This window comes from Scomber japonicus, chromosome 19 (genome assembly GCF_027409825.1).
Source record: "Scomber japonicus isolate fScoJap1 chromosome 19, fScoJap1.pri, whole genome shotgun sequence".
NCBI lineage: Eukaryota > Metazoa > Chordata > Actinopteri > Scombriformes > Scombridae > Scomber > Scomber japonicus.
Window position 1 is genome coordinate 3829883 of NC_070596.1, and position 24808 is coordinate 3854690.

The following is a 24808-nucleotide window of genomic DNA, read 5'->3' on the forward strand; positions in this document are numbered from 1 at the left end:
CAACAAAATCCTTACAGAGCAATTTTCAGTCACAGCAAAGTAGATCCTTAAAGAGATATTAAGTTAGCACCTCTGAAACTATGTCAACAAACAATGTAGTGCTCTTGTATTGTATTGCATTACATTGTAAAGATGTTGAATGGTAAAATGGACTGTACTTACGTACACAACATGTCATTCACACACATTCATACACTGATGACAGGGGCTACTACGCAGGTGCAAACATGATCATCAGGAAGGAGACTAACCATTCATACACATTCACACGTTGGGGTTATATATCTTGCCCAAGAACACATCGACATGTGGACCGGAGGAGCCGGGAATCAAACTGCCAATCTTCCAATTGGTGGATGACTGCTCTACCTCCTGAGCCCCAGCTGCCCCAATAAGCTGGTTAGAATAAAGTACAAGACTGGCAGTGTCCACACAGAAAATACAGCCAGTTTCCTCAGTTGTCCATCTCACAAACATACAACTGCAGGGCCTGAATTTCTGTGGGTATTGCACATATTTGAATCGATTTCCACAAATCTAGCACTTAAAACACAGGAAAATCCCACACATATTTAAAGTGATGTCTATTAACGTTCAGTCAATATTTGTGCCAGTGCTGAATGCAGGACAACTGGCCGGAAGCACTGTGCCAGCCCTGACAAGCATCTTAAACCATCAACATGCTGTCTTGACACAATGCCATTTGTCTTTTTTTAAACTATTGTGAACTCTGTCCTAACAGATTTGCAGCAAATAATAACTTGCTCACTCCAATCAGGCGCGTTTCCTAAACCCCTAAAAGTAGCTGCCATTAAGCCACTCTTAAAAAAGAGAATGCTGGATGCTTCCATTTTAAACAACTACAGACGTATCTAAAATCTTCTTTTTATAGCCAAGATCGTTGAGAAAGTGGCTTTTAATCAACTCAGCAATTTCTTCAACTCCAGAGAAGTTTTGGACAAATTTCAATCAGGCTTTCGACCTCACCACAGTACAGAAACAGCAGGTTGGAAACTTGCGCAGGACTCAGCATAACAGTCCTAGAATGGTTCAGGTCCTACTTGGAGGAGCAGAGTTATTTTCTGACCATTGGAAGTTATGAGTCTGATTGAGTGGCTATGACATGTGGAGTTCAGTTCAGCTTATATATGCTGCCTTTGTGTCAAATTCTGCACAATTCTAATGTTGATTATCATAGTTATGCAGATGACATGCAGATACATCTAGCACTGTCCTCAGATGACTACAGTCCAATAGAATTAGTGTGTTACTGTTTAGTGCAAGTAAAACATTGGATGACACAAAATTTCCTTCAATTAAATCAGGACAAAACTGAGGTCATTAGGGCCCGAGTGCTGACATAATAAGTTAAGATTTTGACCTACTGGTGCTACCAGATGAAAAGTCTAGGTACCGAATAAATTTAGTTTCATTGGCTGGGCATCACTTATATCTGTACCAAATTACAAGGGAATCCATCTAGTCGTTGTTTTCAGGACTTTAACTTCCACTAGGACTTACCTCTGAAAGCACTGACATCTCCATAATGGATCTGCAGCACAAAGTAGGATATTCCTGAATTTCTTCCAACTTTAAAACCAACATCTGATGAGAAAATACAGAGAAACCAGAGGTGTGAGAAAGACATTAACCCACATGGCAATCTAAATAAATGAGAAAGAAAAGACGGATAACTGTAAAAGACAATCTCTACTTGACAATATACAATCTTACTCTGTCTCATGAATTTTCGGTGAAACTACTTTACTTTCTACTAAAAGGCAGCCTGTAGTTGGCTGACCATTATGTCTGGAAAGGCATCAAATAGGCAGGATATTGTGTATGAAATCTTTCATGTGCTACGCAGGCTACATTATAGGGGATTGTATGTCTCCTTCTTTTGAGTTTCTGCTCAGGTAAGGGTGGAAGGAAAAGATACAGTAGACATATTACTAAACAATCATTACAACTACATTTAATTGACATACAAATATCATTAAGTAAAGCAGAGGTTAAAACTATGACAAAGGATTATTAGAGCAAAACTTGGCAGGAATAATGGTACTGTATTGACATGGAAGGCATGTACAGTATTAAAAAGCACGTTGGTGTTGGTGGAATACGTGACAAGAGAAAAAGTATTAACCATTTGCAAATAGGATGTACAGGTTTAAATCAAACACCCTATAGAATATACAAGCACCCTACTAGATTATGTATATAATGTAATAAACCGGAAACTGTCAAACGGTACTGATACTGTAGATTGCAACAGGTATGACGAATAAAGAAGAGAATTAATATACAATATTAAATTGGGGAATCTGCAAGGAAAGACATCACGGAAATATTCTATAGAGATTCACTTACTTTCATATTTTTCCACTGGATGGAAGAGTGTATGAGATTTTGTTTGAATCATGGACTAACAGAGTCTGAGGACAGTGTGCTTGGGGAGCCTTATAGCGACTTGGGTGTAGTCTTTGTGAGTTTTTGGGAGCATACAGCTGCACACTGTATCAATTATGTAAAGTTACTGTGTTCTTTTAAAAGCTTTAAGTGATATACTACAGTCATATACTAATCCAAACCCGGTCTGAGTTAATATACCAGTCCAGTTCAGTTAAGCAAATCATTACCGGACCATTAACCATTAACCTGACACACTGTTTCAGGTGTAATATGTGTGTTTTCATTGTGTTTCAAATAAAAGTAGATTGAAAAAGCTTTGGAGTTACTATAAATGTATGTGTTTATAAATGAATAAATACTGGTGCATTCAAATAAACCAGTCTTTAATAGAAAAGCTTTTTTTTCCTGCATGAGACCCCCCAAAATAGACTGTCTTATAAACCAGTGCGACTTGTTTACCGGTTTTTACGGTACTTTAGAGTAAATAATAATAGGGAGAAATACATTTTGGGTTTTTTTTTCTGCCTACTGCTGTTCCACACTGCAGTCCAGTAGATGGCGCTTATGCACCTTTAAGGTGGTTTGCCAACTGCCATTAAGACCCAAAGAAGAAGAAAAAAAATCTTTGTGATGTTGATGTTAAAGTCTGTGGATTATACACAAATGTGAGTAATTCTGTGCTGTAAAGGCCACAAAATAATTAAAAGAGAAAACAATACCACTGGAAGTCAGTGAATAATTATGATTGTTAGTAATTGTGATAAAACCCTTAGAGAGACATACCTTTGGGTAATTTAGTAGGTGGTGCATTCTGAGCCCAAGCATACATAATGGAGGCTTCATCCTCACAAGTGCCTTGTACACTGCCGCAGTCCCTAAAGAAAGACACAACACAATCAGATGGGGAAAGTCTATGAATTAGTAGTAGTAGTAGTCACTAGGGTTGCAAAATTCCGGGAATTTTCAAACTTGGAAACTTTCCATGGGAATTAACGGGAATTAATGGGAATTAACGGGAATTAACGGGAATTAACTGGGAATTTACTAAACTGAAGGTATGTTCTTATTAAGGAACTTAAATATAGTTGTGTAAAATAATATTTTAGCATAATCCTGACTAAAACAACCAGATATCATGCAGTACAGTTGAATATCTATGCTATCATATGCTCACATAGCATACTGTTTACTGCAGGGCTACTGAGGCCACGCCCCCTACATGCACTGTGCATTCCTCCATCACATGCACAGATGATTTCTACAATCCTAGACCACACTTTTGAGCCTGTGGTTTTGATGACATTATATGGGAATATATTTAGGGATATTTTTATGTGTAAGTGCTATATTTAGCCTTATGGTGGAAAAAATAAAACTGGTCAAAACCAAATAAACCACAATTTATACAGTAATTATCACTTTAACAGACAGGAGTGGAACTTTGATGTAACTAGTTATATCATTTGCACCTAAGTAAATAACAATAACTAATAGTTTTACAAACATCTTGTATATTTTGGATTTTATGAGTTGTATCTCCACCAGGATACATTAGACACATCCCCCTCAGGGATGTGTAGCTTCACAGACACATTGTTGTATTTTTTCAGAGTTGTGTGTGAAACCATTAAGAATAATAACATTTAGTTGTTTTTTTTATATTAAATTATAAATAATTGTATAATTTAATATAACTTCAACAGCTCAGGGACATCAAGCGACATTGTGCACCTTTTTTTATCGTCAATTTAAAATAATGTTTTTTAATGAAGGGGTGGACTTTTTTTATCCAATTAATCAATCAAATGATACCTTTCCACTAAATTACCCTCAGTTGCCATAAATTCCCATAAATTCCCATTTAATCCCCATAAATTCCCATAATTCCCATAATTCCCATGGAAAGTTTCCAATTTGGAATATTTCCAAAATTCCCCAGCTTAACTTCCCATGGAAATTTACCGGAAACTTTCCGGAAATTTACTGGAAACTTTCCACCCCTTTGCAACCCTAGTAGTCACAGAGCAACATACTGTCTGTCCCCTCCAACAACAATTTAGTGTTGGATGGGAAGAAAACCTTTTGGCACTTTCATAAAAAAAGGACTGTGACAAAGGTTATACCATATATACCATTTGTCATAGTCACCGCTGTTCGATATTCAAACTAATTTTGGGAATGAGTAAAAAGTAAAATATAAAAAGCCCAACTGCCCCTCTGAGACATTGCACTTTTACCCTAGACTACCGGTAGTACTCTAGAGGGGGTGGCACTATGATTATTAATGATGAAATATTTTTTAACACCGCGCCGTAGCTACACCAGTCTTTACACCCAAGCTGACTTTTTTTGTGTCCATGTGGAAGTAGTTTTACAGAGAAGGACCCCCAATGATCACAACTGCTGCCTGACAGGGTTAGAAGCTGAAATTAATATTTATTTCAAATATTGAGACCAAAGCCATATGCTTACATAGGTTTCAAATTTGATTTTAAAATGAAATGTCAAAAACTGCTTACATCAAAGGCTTTTCTGTTAGAGCACAATTTTGTAAAATATCAGTTGTTTATTATGCTAATTTTATTAGATATCAGATACTAATTAAAGATGTATCATAAAACCTACTTTTGAACATGTATAGTAGCTTCAAAATACCCAAAAATCCTAGAACTCATTTAAATGAGAAATGTTACTCAAACATAACATCTGTGAAATATAATTATTCACATTTCTGCTATTTCATTACTAATGCAAATAAAACTAAAACAATCCAGCTAAATAAATAAAATTGATTTTCCCCATCTTAACAAGGAAAAAGTGGCTCATCACAGAGCATGTGTGAATCCTGCTGCCTGAAACAGCAAGGTGGGAAGAAGAAGAGAAGACTTCCCAGCTGGTCCAGAATGCAGCTGCTCGTGTTCTGACAAAAACTAGAGAGAGAGATCATATTACTCCCATCTTGGCTTCACTGCATTGGCTCCCCGTAAAATTCAGAATAGAATTCAAAATCCTTCTCTTCACCTTCAGAGCTCTCAATGGTCAGGCTCCATCATATCTTAAAGAGCTTACAGTACCTTATGTACCTACTAGAACACTGCGCTCCCAGCATGCAGGTCTACTTGTGGTTCCTAGTATCTCTAAAAGTAGAATGGGAGGCAGAGCCTTCAGCTATCAGGCTCCTCTCCTGTGGAACCATCTTCCAGATTTGGTCCGGGGGGCAGACACCCTCTCTACATTTAAGAGTAGGCTTAAAACTTTCCTTTTTGATAAAGCTTATAGTTAGGGCTCTTACAGCTCTTAGCCTACGCTGCTATAGACTTAAAAGGGAGTTAAAAGGGAGTTTTTTCTTGCCACTGTTGCTCATGTGGGAATGTTGGGTCTCTTTAAATTTAAAACCTGAAGAGTTCTGTTTAGAACCTGTTCTATGTATAAAGTGCCTTGAGATAACTCTGTTGTGATTTGGCGCTATACAAATAAAGATTGATTGCTTGATTGGTTGATTGATTGATTGATTGATTGATTGATTGAATGCCTCAACCACCTGACCTCCTTATAATTTAAAAACATCATCCCTGATCCACCTGACCTCTTTATAATATAATAACATAATCTCTGATCCACCTGACCTCTTTAGAACTTAAAAACATCATCTCTGATCCACCTGACCTCTTTATAATATAATAACATCATCTCTGAGCCAGAACCTCTGAACTCATAATGGAGGACTGGAACCAGTTCCTCTCTCTCTCTGCCCACACACATCTTTTATAGATTATCTAAATTCTTATTGTTAGATAACATTTTTATCAACTGTATTCACAGAGACAAGTTATGAGTTGACTTATGAGTTGTTGTTTTCAGGTCATTTCTTTCTGTTCTCTACAATACAACACATGAGTTAAATTTTAAGATAAAGTTACCATGATTGTTGTTGTAAAAAAAAACAATTCTAGCACAGAATTTACAGTCGAAAGAATGAGGTCATTTATGAAATGAAATTACAATTATTATTTCTTGACTGGATTTGTGACTGAATATAATACCCTAATCATTACTTGTTATCAGATGTTTCTTTTTCTAAACTGAAATAACATGACAAACCTAGTTCACTGAACCTTGTTGACTGCTCACTCTTTATTCATACAGCAGCCTGAACACATCAGTAGTCTGTTGACTATTTGATTTTCAGTGTCCATTTCTCCAACAAACAATGGTGTTTGACTGTAGAAGGAACATGGTCCGACAGTGTATCAGATTTTTATAAAAAACACTATTTACACCAATTGATACAATCAAGTGTCCAGTTGGTGTAAGCAGTATTTATTCATAAAAATCTGATAATATACAGGAAAATAAATTTGAACTAAAATGTGGAATAAATATAATCCACATTGGCAATGCCACAAAATAGTTTTTGACAAATTTTACATCATTGACCCCAATTTATTTAGAAAAAATGGTTGTTTTTTAGGAAATGTACTGGTCAATATTGACAAAACACATAAAAATGTAAATGTAGGAATACTAATTTTTTTCTATGCATTTGATGTTTTAAAATGAAGAACATTTTTTTTTATAAATGCACTGATTCAAATATTTAATATGTATAATTCTTTGTGGTTACACCATGTGACATTTTCGGGAGCATTCAGTCTTACTTTTGTTTTTTGCAAATGTCATTTCAAATGACACAAAACCACTAAATTTCTCATCTTGCCAACCCCTATTTGTCACTGACCCATACGCATTAATTGAGAAAATAAAAAGCTATTAAAAAATATATATGTATGTATATATATATATATACTAAAAAAAGTGTTCATTTTTAACATTGTAAATAGGTGACAGAGAGCAGTGATCTAGAGTTGAATATTACCAGTAGGGGCTGGTAGAGAATGGAGTCTGGCAGCCAAAAAGCAGCATGTGATGGACTGTATCCATACTGGCATGAGGTATGAAGTCCACTGAGGAGGAAAAACACCCTGGTTAAAATATTATGTAGTATTTCCTGAATTTCCTTGAGTACAAAAGCTATTACACATCAAAAGCTATTACACATTTTGATGTGTAATAACCATAATTCCAAGATGCCTAGCTTTTTGGCATATTCTTTTCTATTGGCCTGAGTCCACTGCATGTGACTTTCAAGTTCATGTCTGTGAAAACAAACAAAAGCCTGGCATTCCTTTCATTCTCAGTGCAATATTTTTAAACTTTGTTTTCGATGCCATTTCTAGCAAGAAATGTGCAATTTCTTTTTGTAATTTTATAATTAAAAATAAAGATGGCTTCAGGTCATTTGCCATGCTGCTATCACTGAAAACACATAGCTTGCATATTGTTTGAATCATTTTACTTGTGTTGTATAGAGAATAAAAGGAATGCCCCACAGGCTTAGCACTACAAAAATAGGAAAATCCTAAACAACAATTACTTCCACTGACATTTTATCCAGCAGCCTACAGCTGACCTACATCATCTCTTAGAAAGGTACCATCTAATCTGTGTAGATACTTTTTTTTTTGGTTTTAGAATAGGGCTACAAGCTGTAGGTTTGTCATCAACTGTATTTATTAGAAATTTACTCACCAACAAATGCATCACGACTAGTTGGCACAGGAAATGCCATGCACAGGTAAGTGTCCGACTAAAACATTAAAGAATACAATTATGTTAATTACAAAATAATAGTAATACAGGCATGATTGCTGTGAAACATAATCCGACCCAATCACAGGAAGTGAAAAACAATGCAGAGGATCATGGGCTACCTGCACGAGCATGTGTTGCAATGTAGCCTAGGTAAACATAACTACAGGTGTAACATGGCTGGGAGAGGACTGACTTGGACATTTGCTGAAGTCTGTGATGAACAAAGTAAATTCGTCTGGTATGAGAACATTATCAAAACAAAACCCAGAGCCAACCCCACAGAAATATTTCAATCCAACCCTTAAGATTCTTCAAGTTCATCAGCACTGAAGATGCAAGCACAGAGATGTCCAGTCCAGGGGAAAGTAGCTGGTATGAATCTGATTGGCTGATACACAAGCCCTCCCCAGGGAGAAAAACCAGCTGTACCGCTCGAAACCAGCTTTTGTTTTTCATCGTCTTCGCTTCACCTCTGTTTTTCTGCTCATGCTCATTTTCTCTTCCTTTTGTCACCTTAAAGTCTTATTCTTTCAACCTTCTACTTATTCTTTATTTTAGTTTGCGCACCAATTCTAAAGTTTCTGTAATCTTGTATTTTTCGTCAGCAAACATACAGAGAAAAGGCCTTTAAAGTAAGCCCGGCACTTTAACTTTTGCATTCAGCCTGTTTTTGACATTTTTGAGGATTTTGACGTGTGGCCAGCATTGAGATCTCTTCAGAAAGTTATTAAACAGGTTTAAAGTTAAATTAGACTTTTTCCTCCATCTGTCATCAACCTAAGAGAGCTTTTCCTTTTTTTGTTTTTTCTTGAGTTTTCCTGTAGCCTCTCTCTCTCCATGTGTTAATTTAACCTTGGCACTTTGAATGTAAATGGAGCTAGAAAGGATGGTAAAAGAGCTGCTCTCTTTAAACTGATGGAGCTAAAGAACATCGATGTAATGATGGTTCAGGAGACACACAGCACCACAGATAATGAGAGTGACTGGAAGAGGGAGTGTAATGGGGAGGTGGGGATTGTGTTCTCCAGGAGTTTCCTGCCTGCTTCCTTAACTGTAGAGGAAGTTATTAAAGGCTGCTTACTGAAGGTCAAAGCTTGAACAGGTTAGCACAGTTTTTATTTGTGTTTATGCAAAGAACAGCAGGACTGGACATTTTATGTTTAGTTATCAGGAACTGTAACTGTGCCAAGTTTTTGTTTTGTGGGGGTGATTTTAACTGTGCTGAGAATCCAACATTAGACAGAAACCAACACGAGCCTCATCCCGATTCATCACGCAGGTTCAGAGAGTTGACTGAAGCACATGAGCTGTCAGATGTCTGGAGGACTTTTCATAACCATCACAGGCAGTACACCTGGAGTTACTGTAATGATAATAGGATATCTCTGGCCAGGTTGGACCGTCTGTACTGTTTTAGATATCATGTGAACATTTTTAACAGTTGCCACATTAACTCAGTAGGTTTTTCTGACCACTGTCTTGTTTTTAGCGCTGTTTTGATCAAAAGTGTGCTTTTGCAGAGGGCCTAATGGCCTTTTAACAGCGCATTACTTTATAACAAGGATTTTAGAGCAGCTTTTGAGTGTTTTTGGATTGCTCACAGAAAATGTAAGCGTTATTTTAACTGTGTACAACAGTGGTGGGATTTTGGCAAATCTCAGGTTGTGACAGTTGTGTCAGCAGTAGGGGTGTGACGATACACTCAGCTCACGAGACGAGACGAGACAAGATATTGGGTTCACGAGATCGAGACGAGACGAGATTTTAACTATATTTTTAAGAAAGTTTCAATGAGGAAATATATGACTTTTCTTTTATTTGGAATTGACAAAATGGAAATTGAATTGAAATGTTTTAACTAATCTATATATATATATATACATATATATATACATATATATATACGTATATATATACACATATATATATATACGTATATATATACACATATATATATATGTATATATATATATATATATATATATATATATATATATATATGTGTATGTGTGTGTGTATATATATATATATACACATATATATACATATATACACACACATACATACATTTATATATATATATATATACACACACATATACATATATATATATATATATATATATACACACACATATATACATATATATATATATGATATGATATGGACTTCTAAGTACTCACCCCACTCGGTACAACACCGGGCATCCGAATATCCACAGAGAAGTTGTGAGAGTTTGTGAAGACCTGCCTTGTTTTCGACACACAGTCACTGGGATCTGACCAGACATTTTCTTGAGACCTGAGACACACATAAGAAGGTGGTTTATTTCCTGCTTTACAGCAGGACAATTGTTTGTTTGTTTTTTATTGCAGAGGCAGCAGTATAACTGCATTCATGCCTAGATATATTTATACACATAATCCATATACACCTGTATACAAAGTCAAAAACATTGATGTTTACACATAACCCCTTCCTTACATTTATGCCTACTAAACCCTTCTTCACTTAAGAGAATGCATGTGGGTGGGCATATGGATCTACTGCCTTATGCAAGTGTAACTGCATAAGGCATTTTGGAAGCACTCAGATCACAATACAGAATGACTGTAGTTGCACACATAAAACTGAGTAATTTAGACTTACACAGTGCAAGTGAAGCCATTACATCGACTGTGAAGACAGCAGTGTTGATTAACATAGAAGCGTACTGCAGCGTACTGTATCGCAATCGCGTAGGTTAAACAAGTGTTGGGGATATGTCTGTATTGGTCAACCCTTGGACAGTACGAAGCTTTGAATGAAAATGTATTGAGTGATGCCTCATTAACAAATATGTGTATAGAAATGTTCTTAATTTGCATACAAAATTGGATCAGATTCATGATATGCGTACTGGCTTATTTTGTTCTGACCACTAGAGGTGACCTATATATGATGATAATATCTTTAATTGTCGTTTTAACGATGTGCAAGCTGATGTTATATATATATAGTATGTACTTCATTTTCCAAAAACAATCAAAAACAGCCTTAAGTGTCATTTACTCCCACCCAAAACAACTGATCTACAAGCCATTAATGAAACATAACAAGTCACTTTTATGACTTGTAGATCAGTTGCTGCAAGTTAGCAAAGTAGCATAGCTGAATAAACCTGCATGGCTGAAGTTAATAACAAATGTATATATTATTCATGTAATATATTAATAATGTATATATTAGAGCTGTCAATCGATTAAAATATTTATAATAATAATAACAATTAATTGCATGATTGTCATGAGTTAACTCACAATTAACATGAGAGTGATGTGTGTGAGTGTGGTCTGCCTTTGACAAGCAGGAAGAGGTCTCTTTGGCCAATGACTGGTATTTGAGATTCGACTTAATCCATAATGCACATAACTTTGGGCTAGAATATCTTACAGGGCTTTGAACCTGAATTTGCTGTTCATAAGACTCTTTTCTTTATCCATTTCTGCTTGTTATCCAAAACATTACTGCTGCATCGCTTCCTTATTTCCAAACTACAGGCTGGAACAAGGAACAAACCGAACATACATGTGTTAATCGCGTGTTTTTTATAAAAAAATGCAGTTCAAATGAATTTGTGTTAAGAAGTTAACTTTGATAGCCCAGATATATAATGTATATATATGTAACATATCCATAATTCCATAACATTCAAATTGTGTATTATTAGCAATTTCACACTTAAACACACACACACTTAAATGTTACTATAGACCCAATCATTATTAAATAACATGGTTCTAAAATACTATTTAAACTGAATAAATATTGACTACACCGCGTTCCAAATTATTATGCAAATGATATTTTTCTCAGATTTTCCTAAATAGTCAATGAGAATGAGAGTCAGTCTAATTTTCAAGTCATCAACCGTTAGAGTATAATTCAAATTTTATTGAACAAACGTCCCAATGATAACAGTATTTTTTTCAAAAATAAAAAACTCAAAATGCACTGTTCCAAATTATTATGCACAACACAGTTTCAAAACATTTTATAGGTTGTAAAGAACTGAAAATTGTCATTTGTTGAATTTGCAGCATTAGGAGGTCATAATTACTGAAATCAAAATCTATTTCAATAAAAAAAGCATCTTAACAGGCCAAGTTACATGTTAACATAGGACCCCTTCTGTGATATCACCTTCACAATTCTTGCATCCATTGAACTTGTGAGTTTCTGGACAGTTTCTGCTTGAAACATCGGATCAAGAGAGCAGCTGCTAAAATGCCATCATGAAGCAGCAAACAGGTATTCGAAGCTGCTGATGCCTCTGGAGTCCCACGAACCTCAAGGTGTAGGATCCTCCAGAGGCTTGCAGTTGTGCAAAAACCTACTATTCGGCCACCCTTAACCAATGCTCACAAGCAGAAACTGTTGCAGTGGGCCCAGAAATACATGAAGACTAATTTTCAAACAGTCTTGTTTACTGATGAGTGCCGTGCAACCCTGGAAGGTCCAGATGGATGGAGTAGTGGATGGTTGGTGAATGGCCACCATGTCCCAACAAGGCTACGACGTCAACAAGGAGGTGGGGGAGTCATGTTTTGGGCCGGAATCATGGGGAGAGAGCGGGTGGGCCCCTTTAGGGTCCCTGAAGGTGTGAAAATGACCTCGGCAAAGTTGGAAGAGTTTCTGACTGACCACTTTCTTCCATGGTACAAAAAGAAGAACTGTGCCTTCCGTAGCAAAATCATCTTCATGCATGACAATGCACCATCTCATGCTGCAAAGAATACCTCTGTGTCACTGGCTGCTATGGGCATAAAAGGAGAGAAACTCATGGGGTTGTCCCCATCCTCCCCAGACCTCAACCCTATTGAGAACCTTTGGAGCATCCTCAAGCAAAAGATCTATGAGGGTGGGAGTCAGTTCACATCCAAACAGCTGCTCTGGGAGGCTATTCTGACATCCTGCAAAGACATTCAAGCAGAAACTGTCCAGAAACTCACAAGTTCAATGGATGCAAGAATTGTGAAGGTGATATCACAGAAGGGGTCCTATGTTAACATGTAACTTGGCCTGTTAAGATGTTTTTTTTATTGAAATAGATTTTGATTTCAGTAATTATGACCTCCTAATGCTGCAAATTCAACAAATGACCATTTTCAGTTCTTTACAACCTATAAAATGTTTTGAAACTGTGTTGTGCATAATAATTTGGAACAGTGCATTTTGAGTTTTTTATTTTTGAAAAAAATACTGTTATCATTGGGACGTTTGTTCAATAAAATTTGAATTATACTCTAACGGTTGATGACTTGAAAATTATACTGACTGTCATTCTCATTGACTATTTAGGAAAATCTGAGAAAAATATCATTTGCATAATAATTTGGAACGCGGTGTATATAATTTTAAGACTGTGGGAGGATTTGTGTGTACGAATGGTTTAAGGGAGTTCTAAATTTGCTCGCAGAGTAAGGACATATTCATACTCACAGTTTAACCCTTCAGGTCAAATTTGACCCATTTGGACATTTGACAGCTGTTAAAAACACCCCAAATGTCTTTTACCTTGAAATTTGATGACTTCTCCTAAAGTGGCCCAACATACACAAAAATGAAAATATCAATCTATTGCCATGCCTTTTTGTTAAATGAACAGTTAATAGTTTGAATAAGATAGTAGTTATGAAGATTTCTTTTTATGATGTAGCAGTGAAAACTGATGGCTCTAATGGTTATACAATAAACCCCACAGTTCCATAAAATTGTTGTCATTTTCACTTTCAAAATACATTTAAATAATGCACTGGCAGACGATTTCGATGCCCTTAAATCAGAGCTACAGGCGGTGAGGTCTGAAATCACAGCCAACATGGCTGTGATCCGCACAGAGATGGACCCCGTAAAGGCCGACATTGAGGACATAAAGGGCAGATTATCAATGTGGTCCGATGAAGTGGTCTCTGTACAGGCCACGATAACGAGCCTCCAAAACCAGGTAACAGTGTTCAAAGACAGATGTGATGACATGGAGGGCAGAATGAGACGGGACAATATCCGGATTATTGGCATCGAAGAGAAGCTGGACTCCCTCTCTCCTGACGCAGTTGCTAAAATCATCAAAGAAGCTCTACAGATGGACCGGGTAAAGGTGGCCTGCTCGCACCACACTCTAGCCCCCAGGAAACCGGGAGACCAGAAGAGACCACCAGCAAATATTTGCCAAGCTACACTACGATGGAGACGCCACAGAGATGCTGAGGAGAGCCCAGGACAGAGCCCCCTTGACTTATTAATGCGAGTGACTTCTATATTTACACACTTTGCTGACGTATTATTTCCTTATGTAATTTTGTTTTTATTTTTTTTATCTCCTTTATGAATAATCACACATGGACATCAAACTGAAATGTGTGAAATGTGCCTTACAGCCCATATAAAAGGAATGCAACTGTTCCACTTAATACCCAGCCCTAATAATATATCACTATATTGCTTTTTTCCCCTTTTTCTTTCTTTTAAATGAAAATATAATAATAATAATGAAACACATCTTTACCCTATCTACCTAACTCACAGCTGGGCTGTGTAAAATTTAGATGACCATCATACCATGAATAGCAGTTTGATTGCTATATACCTGCCAGATTCTGCAGGAATCACTGCAGGACACTTAAAGCATAGTCAAATTCAGTCTCAGCTGTACACTTTTGCTGCTTCTCCTTAGTAGCTACAGACTAGGTCCAATCATCTTGTGGAGAATGTTAGATATTTGTAGGTTTAACAAGTGTTGTGTTCTCTCTGTTCTGATCCTTCTGTTCCCTGAGGATCCTGCATTAAATATAACAACAACAACACTATATCCCCCCCCCCCCCCCCCAATCAGACACCTACTGTTTTTGTTGAAATTAAAAAACTGGTACAGCTGTAGTATGTATTATTACTTATCCCACTCCTTTTGGTTTCACTATTTAGCTCCACTCATAATGTATGTGAATGTTTCGGCCCACAGTTTCTCTCCCCTAGTCTCCAGTGCAAGGGAGCCAGAGCCCAAATTGTGTGTTGCGAGTAATGGACACATTGATATGTAAGCTATAATGACAAGGGTCTTCATAGCCCTATCAACAGAAAGAAAATTCTGCGCCAGCTGAAACATGCCAACTGTCAGATAGTGTTTCTGCAGGAAACACATCTGTGTGATATGGAACATGAAAATTTGAAAAAATCATGGGCAGACAAAATATACCTCTCTTCAAATCAGTCGGGAAGAAAGAAGGGAGTAGTTATAATAATACATAGACAAACTAACTTTACACAAACACTAGTACATAAAGATACTGAAGGGAGATACATTTTGGTCAATGGACGAAATGATGGTATAAATGTGTCTCTCATAAACATATATGCACCCAATGAAGATAAACCCGGCTTTATCAGGACACTGTGTGATGTGATGTCACAGCTAATGGATCGACAACCTTCCTCTAAAGCCCCCCTATCTAGAATGAGTGAAATGCTTAAATACCTGTCTGTAGAAGCGGGCCTAGTGGACATATGGAGAAGTATGTATCCAAGAACCAGGGAATTCACTTTTTACTCAAGCAGACACACATCCTACTCAAGGATTGGTTATTTTTTCACACCCAAGGTAGAGCTACATAGAATAGTTGACATTGAGATACTGCCTATCACTATGTCAGACCATGCACCTGTTGCACTGAAGTAGGATATAAGCCATAGACCAACATCCAAACAATGGAGGCTCAATGCATCTCTCTTAAAACAACAAAGCATTTACCTCCTTCATCACAGAAGAGCTCAAAAAATACTTAGATACCAACATCTCGCCTGAAACAACACCACTTAAGATTATGCCAAAGTATACATCTCATTTACTTCAGCTAGGAAAAGAGCAAAGGATGCTAAGCAGCAAGAATTGGAAGATAAAATAAAAGAGATAGAACATAAACATAAGCAATCCACATTGATTAGTCTCATAAAGGATTTAAATGCAACTCGTAGAGAACTTAATAGCTTATTATCAGATCAAATTGAAGGAAATTTAAGATTCACTAACCAAAAATATTATGAATATGGCAAGAGGGCAAGTAGTAACCCTATAAGAATAAGGACATTTGTACTGACGAAGCTAAACTCAGAGTACCTAAAGCACATAAAACTAACAGAATTGACAGAAACAACTGCTAAGGAGTTAGACGCACATATTGAGGAATGGGAAATAAAACAATCAAAGTCCAAGGCCAGATGGTTATATTAATGTACTTTAAAAAACGTTTAAAGACTTGCTGTCCCCCCTGTTATTAAAAGCATGTCATCATGCATTAGAATCTAAAACTATGGCACTGTCAATGACAGAAGCAACTATAGTGATGTTTAGCTCATTCACAGCCATGTTAATATCCATTCTACTGTTACTGAATGGTTTGTTAGTGAAATTAGTCATTTGTTCAGCCAATTCAGGTAAGTTTAGTCCTTGTGTAAATGATCTCTCAGAGACAGACAGAGAGACACAACAAAAAACAAAAAAAAGAAAGCTTAAAATTGTGGATACACCTACATAACAGTCCCAACAACACACTCCAATTAGAGGTGCTAAAAACCCAAGAGATGAACAAAAACTAATACACACCAAGCTCAGTACAGCGCTGCTTCTCAAAAACCAATTAGAGTCAACAAAATAATGAATCAAGCAAAAGACAACTATTTAGAACATTGGACAAACCCAATTACTAACCAAAGTAGAATTAATTCCTATGTGACCCTAAAAAGAATAGAGAAACAGAGAATATGAATTGGCAGAGTATCTCTTCTTTGTCAGAGGCAAATCCTGACCTAGTCCAGGCTCAGTGAGAAAACATAGCCGTGGAAACAGACAAACACAAGAAAACCTGGCTGCCCAAAGAACAGAGAATATGAGGTAGAGGAGCAATTTCTTGTACACTGCCCAAAATAGCAAACAACTTGAGACAAACCTTCTTCACCAAACTAAAAAGAAACATCCCAAATGATCCTAGGGACTTTGGTCACCGGCATTTTTGTTAATATACACACACACACACACACACACACACACACACACACACACACACACACACACACACACACACACACACACACACACACACACACACACACACACACACACACACCTAACATCCACCCAATTGTATTCACATTACTGCTCGACTGTATTTTTAGTCTTCTTTCATATATATATATATATATATATATATATATATATATATTTCTGTTATTCTTCCTATAGCTTTGGCAACACTGAGAGGAGAGACAGACAGAGATAGACAGATGGAGAGACAGACAGACAGAAAGTAACGCAATAACTTATTACGTTATTGGCCAAAAGTTATTACGTTATTGGTTCAGGACTTTATTACGTTAAGTTACCGTACCGTACCGTCTTCTTCTGCTTTATCCGGGGTCGGGTCGCGGGGGCAGCAGCCTAAGCAGAGAAGCCCAGACTTCCCTCTCCCCAGCCACTTCGTCTAGCTCTTCCCGGGGGATCCCGAGGCATTCCCAGGCCAGCTGAGAGACATAGTCTCTCCAGCGTGTCCTGGGTCTTCCCCGGGGGCTCCTACCGGTGGGACGTGCCCTGAACACCTCACCAGGGAGGCGTCCAGGAGGCATCCTGACTAGATGCCCGAGCCACCTCATCTGGCTCCTCTCAACGCGGAGGAGCAGCAGGTCTACTCCGAGCTCCCTCAGGATAACTGAGCTTCTCACCCTATCTCTAAGGGAGAGCCCAGCCACCCTACGGAGGAAGCTCATTTCAGCCGCTTGTACCCGCGATCTTGTGACTACCCAAAGCTCATGACCATGATGATATTCTCTCTTGTTTGATGCTGTCTTGTTTGCTTATATTTAGGATGTGCAGAAAGGTAGAAAATTGAAATACAACTGTTGCAACATATGTGTTGCTATATCTCAACAATTAAAAGGTACCCATAGGAGTTTTTGACCACAATAAGCACTACAATGCATCATTTCTACAGGCAAGTTGCGTTTTTTTTTTAGGTCTTGCACACATGCAGAGGGTGCAATACACATTCCTGCCAATCATTCTGTGCTGTTCTACTAATTTATAGTCTGTGGCAGTAATGTAGCAATGCACTGGCTGTAAACAATACAGATTTAAAAATATTTTAAAATCTGCTTTGGAAATATTCTATGAGGGAGGAAATGTAACATTTTCGTTAGACTTCACGGATACACACTGTGTTGTGGTCAGAAACATTGGATGTAAACATAAATATGTTAGTTCAGAAGAAGAGGACGAAACAAAAAAATCACTAATACTTTCCAATCCATTCTATTTAAAACAAAAACAGCTTTTTCTCACCTTTTAGGCCTGTAAAGTGGATTTTTTGTTTCCACACTTTGGCTGTGATAAATAAATGCTAGCACCACCACACAGCACACAGGGACTCCCATCATGTCTGCGGTTAACACCGTGTGTTTTACTGCTGCTGTCTGGCCTGCAAATATGGAACAGAGGGTGTCAACATCATCCTGTGGGAAAAAGTGGGTTAATTGCATGGGACAGTGTGTGTTACACCTCTTTACCTGTTTTCTTTGCTCAGCTTGGTTGAGGAATAGGGAGGTAAAGGTAATATGGTGGCCCTTACTCCTTTGGCATGTTGGATTACTCTTGCTTCCTTCCAGTGGGTAAGATGGTTCAAAACTCTGTCTGGATTAACTGAAAAACCGAAAAAAGCAAATCTGTTAATTGACTGGCAAGGTTATGTGACAACAAATCCATTACAGATATAGAACACTGTGACATTCTAACGTTCTGTCAGAGCATTTTATTTATTTGCATGTTACCTATGGTCCCTGTTTTGTCATGTCCCCATGCATATACTCATATATATATATTCCAGTGATCGACAGGTGATAATTTATAAGCTAGCAACCAGCAACTGGAAATACAACATGAACCAACAAAGGAAGTGAGGAAGACTGTGTGCTAGAACCAGGTGGGGAGTTCCAGTCCTCTGAAATGAGGCCAACGTGGAAGTACACACAGTACAATGGGTGACATCACGGATGTTACGTCCATTTCTTCTATACAGTCTATGGCTAGAACCGATAGATGTAAACAATGCAGGATTTGAAATACTGATGGAAATCATTTTGCAAATGTTTTATAAAGAAGGAAATGCATTCAGCTACCTCCCACAAGCCACGTCAGAGCTGAGGACGACAGTGGCCAGACTGGAATCACTAAAGATTAGGGCAAAAGCAGGAAGGTATGCTAGAGAAGTTTCAGACCATGATAGCTCAGCAGCAGGGTGATGAAAAGAGATTCCAGGTGTGATGTACGAGAAATAAATTATTAATATGAAAATGACGATCCACACCAAGAACATATATTGCATTAAATCTTCTTTAATCTCATACCACCTGTCTTTTTTTCTTTTTGGTCATAATGGGACATATTTAATGGATTTTGTTTTCATTCATTCATTTTCATGTATTAATAATTAATTTATAGAACAAGCTTATAGATTATGCATGTATTATGGAAAGAAAAGATTAACAGAGAGAGCTATGTGCTCACTTTTCACATCAACACCACATGAATCAATTCCCCCCCCCCCCGCGGAGTGACAGTGGAGACCACTAAAAAACTGCAGCTATTGTACTTCAACAGGCAAATGTGAACAATACAATTTTACAAAATTAGACAATTAGCTTTCTTTGGTAGGATTACAATTATCTTAGGAAAGTGATCAGAAGTCAGCAAGTCACTCTGAACGTGGGATTTCCAGAACTTTCTGTCATGTAAAGCCTCACTGATTTTCATCTCTCACCTGGAACATTCATCAAGTCTCCCCTGGATACACGTTATCAGTTGTTGCTTGCATCCTCCAACACATTCTCCTTTGCATATTTTTTCACCTCGTTTATCTACGCCATCACAATTATTGGGCTTTTTAAAAGAAACTTCAGATACTGAGCTGCCATGACATTTTGCTATAGTGTGAGGCTAAAGTCATCTAAACAACAAGGTCATGCCATTGAAAATAAAGACAAGACAAGACTAGATAATAGCTCATTAATATCCGCATTTGCTACAAACTGGATAGGGGTGTGAGTAACTAAAGTTACGGTAGATCACCCTTCGTGTAAAGCTGTCAAAATAACGGACAGCCTTCAGATTTTTCCGTCATTGTTAAAAAAATATGTAAATGACAGAAAATATTTGGTTAATGTGACCTCTGACCAGCAACAATAATTACAACAATAAATATATAGTTTTTAAAATTGTTCTAATTCAAGTGGATGGCTGAACAAAAACAACAGTTGCAAATAATATCACTGGGATCACTTTCAGAGCTATTCGATGAACGATAGAAACGCTGACAGCCACTCCCCTAAACCACACTGCACAACAAGATCTGCATCCAGCCCAACATTTCCAGTAAAACATTAAAACCTACACAGACTATATCATCTTAATTCTTGACTGATGACTTAATTTATTTATTTTGTTATTTAATTCAGCTTTGCTCCTCTCTCACCACGGACTGACGCATTGTAAACTGGAGAAGAATGACAGTCAAAGGTGATTTTTTCAGATAGGTTTGTCTCTATTTATTCTACAGTAATGATAGAACTTTGTTCTCCATTAAATATGAAAAAAACAATCATGTCAGACCTTACAGGCTTCAGATCTGTGCTTATACTGTGTGTCCCTGCCACAACGCAATAAAAGCTGGTTGTCTATGCACTTTTGCACATTGCACTGCTCAGTGCAGTTTGGTCTGTGCAACATCGCAGCAACTAGTGTACTGAAATACAACATATTGAATCACTACACGTCTGTGAACCAAATACCCTTCTGGTTTTCTCTCTTCTTCTCTCTCTCTTTTCAATCCTGCACATCAAGGCACAACAATCCAGGGGAATCACAGCAGGAGATGTGAATTCTAGTCAGAAATAATTTCAAGGACAAGTCCTACTGTGGTTTGTGGGAGACCAAATTGACAAAGGACCCCTACAAGCACTACAAGCTAGACCAACAGTAGAGTGATTATGTGTGATTATGATTATGTCTGTCTGTGATTGGTTTTGATAAGATAACAGTAAGACATTACATGACATTGAAATATCATCTTTTGCCTATAGAACATACTGAAGTTGGTGTAGCTTATGCTGGGGCTGCTCATTTCAGCCACCCAATGCAAAGGAATGCTTCTCTGTGCAGAACTGTCAGCTTCTTGACATAAAATCTGTCAAGAAGTTTTTCCACCACCAAAGACCATGATGAGGATCAACCTGGGGGGGCCTTCTGTCGAGGAGTTCTATCCCACTCCTGCCATGAACTAGGCACTGACCACAGCAGGAATTTACTGAAATAGTTTTTCAGTCAGCTCCATGCTATGAAATTGACAGTGTTTGTATTCATGAATACATAATGAGGAATTGTATGATGATACAACTTGTATATATATTGATTAGCTGGCTTTATTTTTCAACCCACTATAGTGAGTGCGTCAGCCTACCTGTCTGCCTGCAGTTAAACAGGCGAGCTCACATACAGGCCGGGAACCTTGATCAATCAATGTAGATATGGTATTTGTTCAAAACACATGATAAACAGTTCCAAAATATTATGTAGCTTTATCGTAATATTCGCGTTATGTTTGAAAGTAACTTACTCACGACGAAAACAACAATAAGAAAAAATATACTGACGTGCGAATTAAGCCTTATGTATTGACATTTACCTTGAAACCCAAAACGATACTTAAACGGCAAAGAAAAAATAACTGAAATTATCAGCTTGCTTGGTGACTCATCGCTGATAGCAGAGGTGAAAATAACAGTGAGAGGGGGAGTGAGAACGGGCAGGGCTGTACTGACATCACAGCCATTAGTGGGAAACTATAGCAACACGGCTCTGGATAAACATGGACCACAGCACGTATTCAACAAGCAAATGCACTAGCACTCTAGTTTGACGTACCACTATGAACCACTACAGCCACCTAAAGCCTCACTTACATTTACAAGATTTACCTAATCTTACTATGCCAGTATTTTGGTGAACACGGTTGTCTGTTTCATTTCAAAGTAACAGCCGGCTCATACCAATATTAGTTAGATGTAGCTCATACCAATATTAGTTAGATGTAGCTCATCTAATACTTGCAAGAGTTATAAATTAACATCTGCAAAAGCTGGAGTATAAATAAAGGACGCCCAAAGCACAATCAATGTTTTACTGTATCGATTCCAAAATGTTCAAACGTAATGCTTTTTGTTTTGACGGAAAGAAATCTTACGTATGAACAGATGTCACGCCTGAACTGAACAGGAAGCGGCCAAAGGAAATAGCCATCTTTAACGCCATTAGCCACAAACACACCAGCATACAAACTGAAAAAATAAATAACAGCGTGAGTTCTATTGTAATTTAGGTTAGATAATGTAAATTGTCGTGGCGGTGTATGACATGAGCTAACGTAGCGTTTCAGAGTTTAAACATGGCATCGCTTACAATCTGTTGTTTTTTTAAATGGCTATCTTGAAGCTTATGTTCGCTTGGGGCTCGACTACACATTTTAAATACTTAATACAAATGTTTTGTAGAACAAACTGGTACCTGTTCGCTGCCACTGGACATCATTCCATCGACTCTACTCGGGTGATAACCTGTGGGGTTTTTTTTTTTACAAAACAAATACAGCCACACTTCCGGTTTGATTCCTTCCCTTTTTCAGAATAAAAACAACATCTGTACAAAACTCATAATTTACATGTAACCCAGGACTAACAAACAACTAACTTAACTACCACAGTTATATTTATAGTAGCCAAAATATTTAAGCTTTACAATAAATAAATTAAGGTTTAAAAATATAACTTAAGGGTAAGATCTTTTCATTATTAAGACAGTGACCAAATTTGAAGTAGGCTATCAAGTTTTCAAACATCTCTAGTCATTTCACACAGTTTGGGAACAGGTTTTAATGAAAACTAAAGAAAATTCACTATTAGACATCATCAATGTCTTACAAGGTCTGGTTCTGGTTAAACTGCTAGTAGTTTTTAGTAAACTTTCTGTTGTCTGAAATTTGGAAAAGATCTGGCAATGTGGAGCCAAGTTACAATAGTTTGTTTTGCGATAGCAAAACATCGACATTGTCTTTCCATGGTAAAAGTGTTTGATGAAAACTCATAATCTTCCTTAAGGCTTTTCTGACCAAATTTGAAATGGACCTGCTCATCCTGCTTGGCAGATGACATAAAAGTACAGCATCTGTTACTCTCTGTTACTCTCATTATATCTGTCCTAGCTGCTGAAATCCTACACATGGAGCAATAAAACATTATCAAGACAGTCTCATATTGAATTTTGGCTTGTATCCAAGGATTTGAAGAATGTCTTAACAGACACAAATCTTAATAGTACTGGTCTTAAACACAAGGAAGTAACTACTGAGATTGAGAGAATTATTGGGCTTTAGTGGAACAAAGCTCTAAATGAAAATGTTTATAGCAATAATTGGGAGTAATTAAAGTATGAAATTGCTAAATACATTAGGAAATACCTTACTAGTGGCATAGCTAAAAGAAGAAGAGCAGATGAAAATGATATAATACTTAAGATTACAGGTTGAGTGAAATATATGAATGCAAAGCTGAAGGAGCATTCGTTAGATCTCGTCATAAGTGACTTGAAGAGGGAGAGCAGAACTCTGCATACTTTTTTAGACTAGAAAGACAGCAATCAAAACCAATTATATTCAGCAATTAAGAATTGATGGGTCAATTTCTGAAGATCCAAAGAAAATAGACAAATTTTGTGCCTGTTATTTCAGTGATCTTTACACATCCAAATGTCATCAAAATGCCTCCAGTTTTTTTAATTCTATTCCTAATATTGATCAGCTATTTGAGGTAGATAGTAATTTTTGTGACACCCCTATTTTATTGAATGAAATTACTAATGCTATAAATCACCTAAAAAATCAATAAATCACCAGAAACAGATGACTTAACTGTCGAATTTTATAAGCAATTTTCTGTGAGCTTAGCACCATTTCTAAAAGAAGTCTTTGCCGAAAGCATTGACAGAGGTTCACTACTGCATACTTTAAGTCAAAAGTCAAAGTAAAAAAAGATTATCTTTTGTTAGACAATTGGTGCCCTATCTCCTTAAATAATAATTATAAAGTCTTTGCTTTAAGTCAATAGACTGAAACCTGTATTAGATACCACTCATATCAATGAGAGTCAATCTGGTTTATGCAAAATAGGCATATATATCTCTCTCTTTTTTTTAGATTTCTTAGATTCTTTGTAACATGATTTTATTATGTCAGCTCTTTAAAAAAAATTGCAATTTCTTTTGCAAATCAGTCCAAACCTCATACACTAATGGAAACAGCTCTATTAAACTAAACAGTGGCACTTCCCTAAGATTTCCAATACTATCCAGCTGCAGCCCCGGAGCAGAAGCCCCTGACCTCTATCTGTGTAGCAGTAGCAGTCAGTACTATCCAGTCCTCCAAGGCTTCTGGGCTCTCTCTATCTAAATAAACGACTCAGTCACGAATGATACACGGACCATCATAGTTGTTTGTTTTTTAGTTTATTATAATGGCTTATAAAATTGATCCCGTGGTACATACTCCGATACGGTAGGTGGCGGTATCGACCTCAAAGCTGATATTGCAATCAGAATCAAGAAAACGAAGACGAAGAA

General features: G+C 37.2%; 1 protein-coding gene across 3 annotated transcripts in view; it reads right to left on the bottom strand.

The window, feature by feature from the left end:
• pam (peptidylglycine alpha-amidating monooxygenase) overlaps nucleotides 1–22764 on the bottom strand; it is a 95792-nt gene extending 73028 nt beyond the window's left edge. For all 3 annotated transcript variants that reach the window (XM_053339425.1, XM_053339424.1, XM_053339423.1), the window contains exons 1-8: nucleotides 22703–22764; nucleotides 18655–18787; nucleotides 18431–18566; nucleotides 10248–10365; nucleotides 8002–8059; nucleotides 7289–7376; nucleotides 3196–3287; nucleotides 1522–1605 (exon numbers count right to left, since the gene is read on the bottom strand). In XM_053339425.1, the coding sequence (XP_053195400.1) occupies nucleotides 1522–1605; nucleotides 3196–3287; nucleotides 7289–7376; nucleotides 8002–8059; nucleotides 10248–10365; nucleotides 18431–18525 (535 nt within the window). In that variant the 5' untranslated portion in view covers nucleotides 18526–18566; nucleotides 18655–18787; nucleotides 22703–22764. The remainder of the gene's footprint in view (nucleotides 1–1521; nucleotides 1606–3195; nucleotides 3288–7288; nucleotides 7377–8001; nucleotides 8060–10247; nucleotides 10366–18430; nucleotides 18567–18654; nucleotides 18788–22702) is intronic.
• Between the last annotated feature and the right edge of the window lie 2044 nt (nucleotides 22765–24808).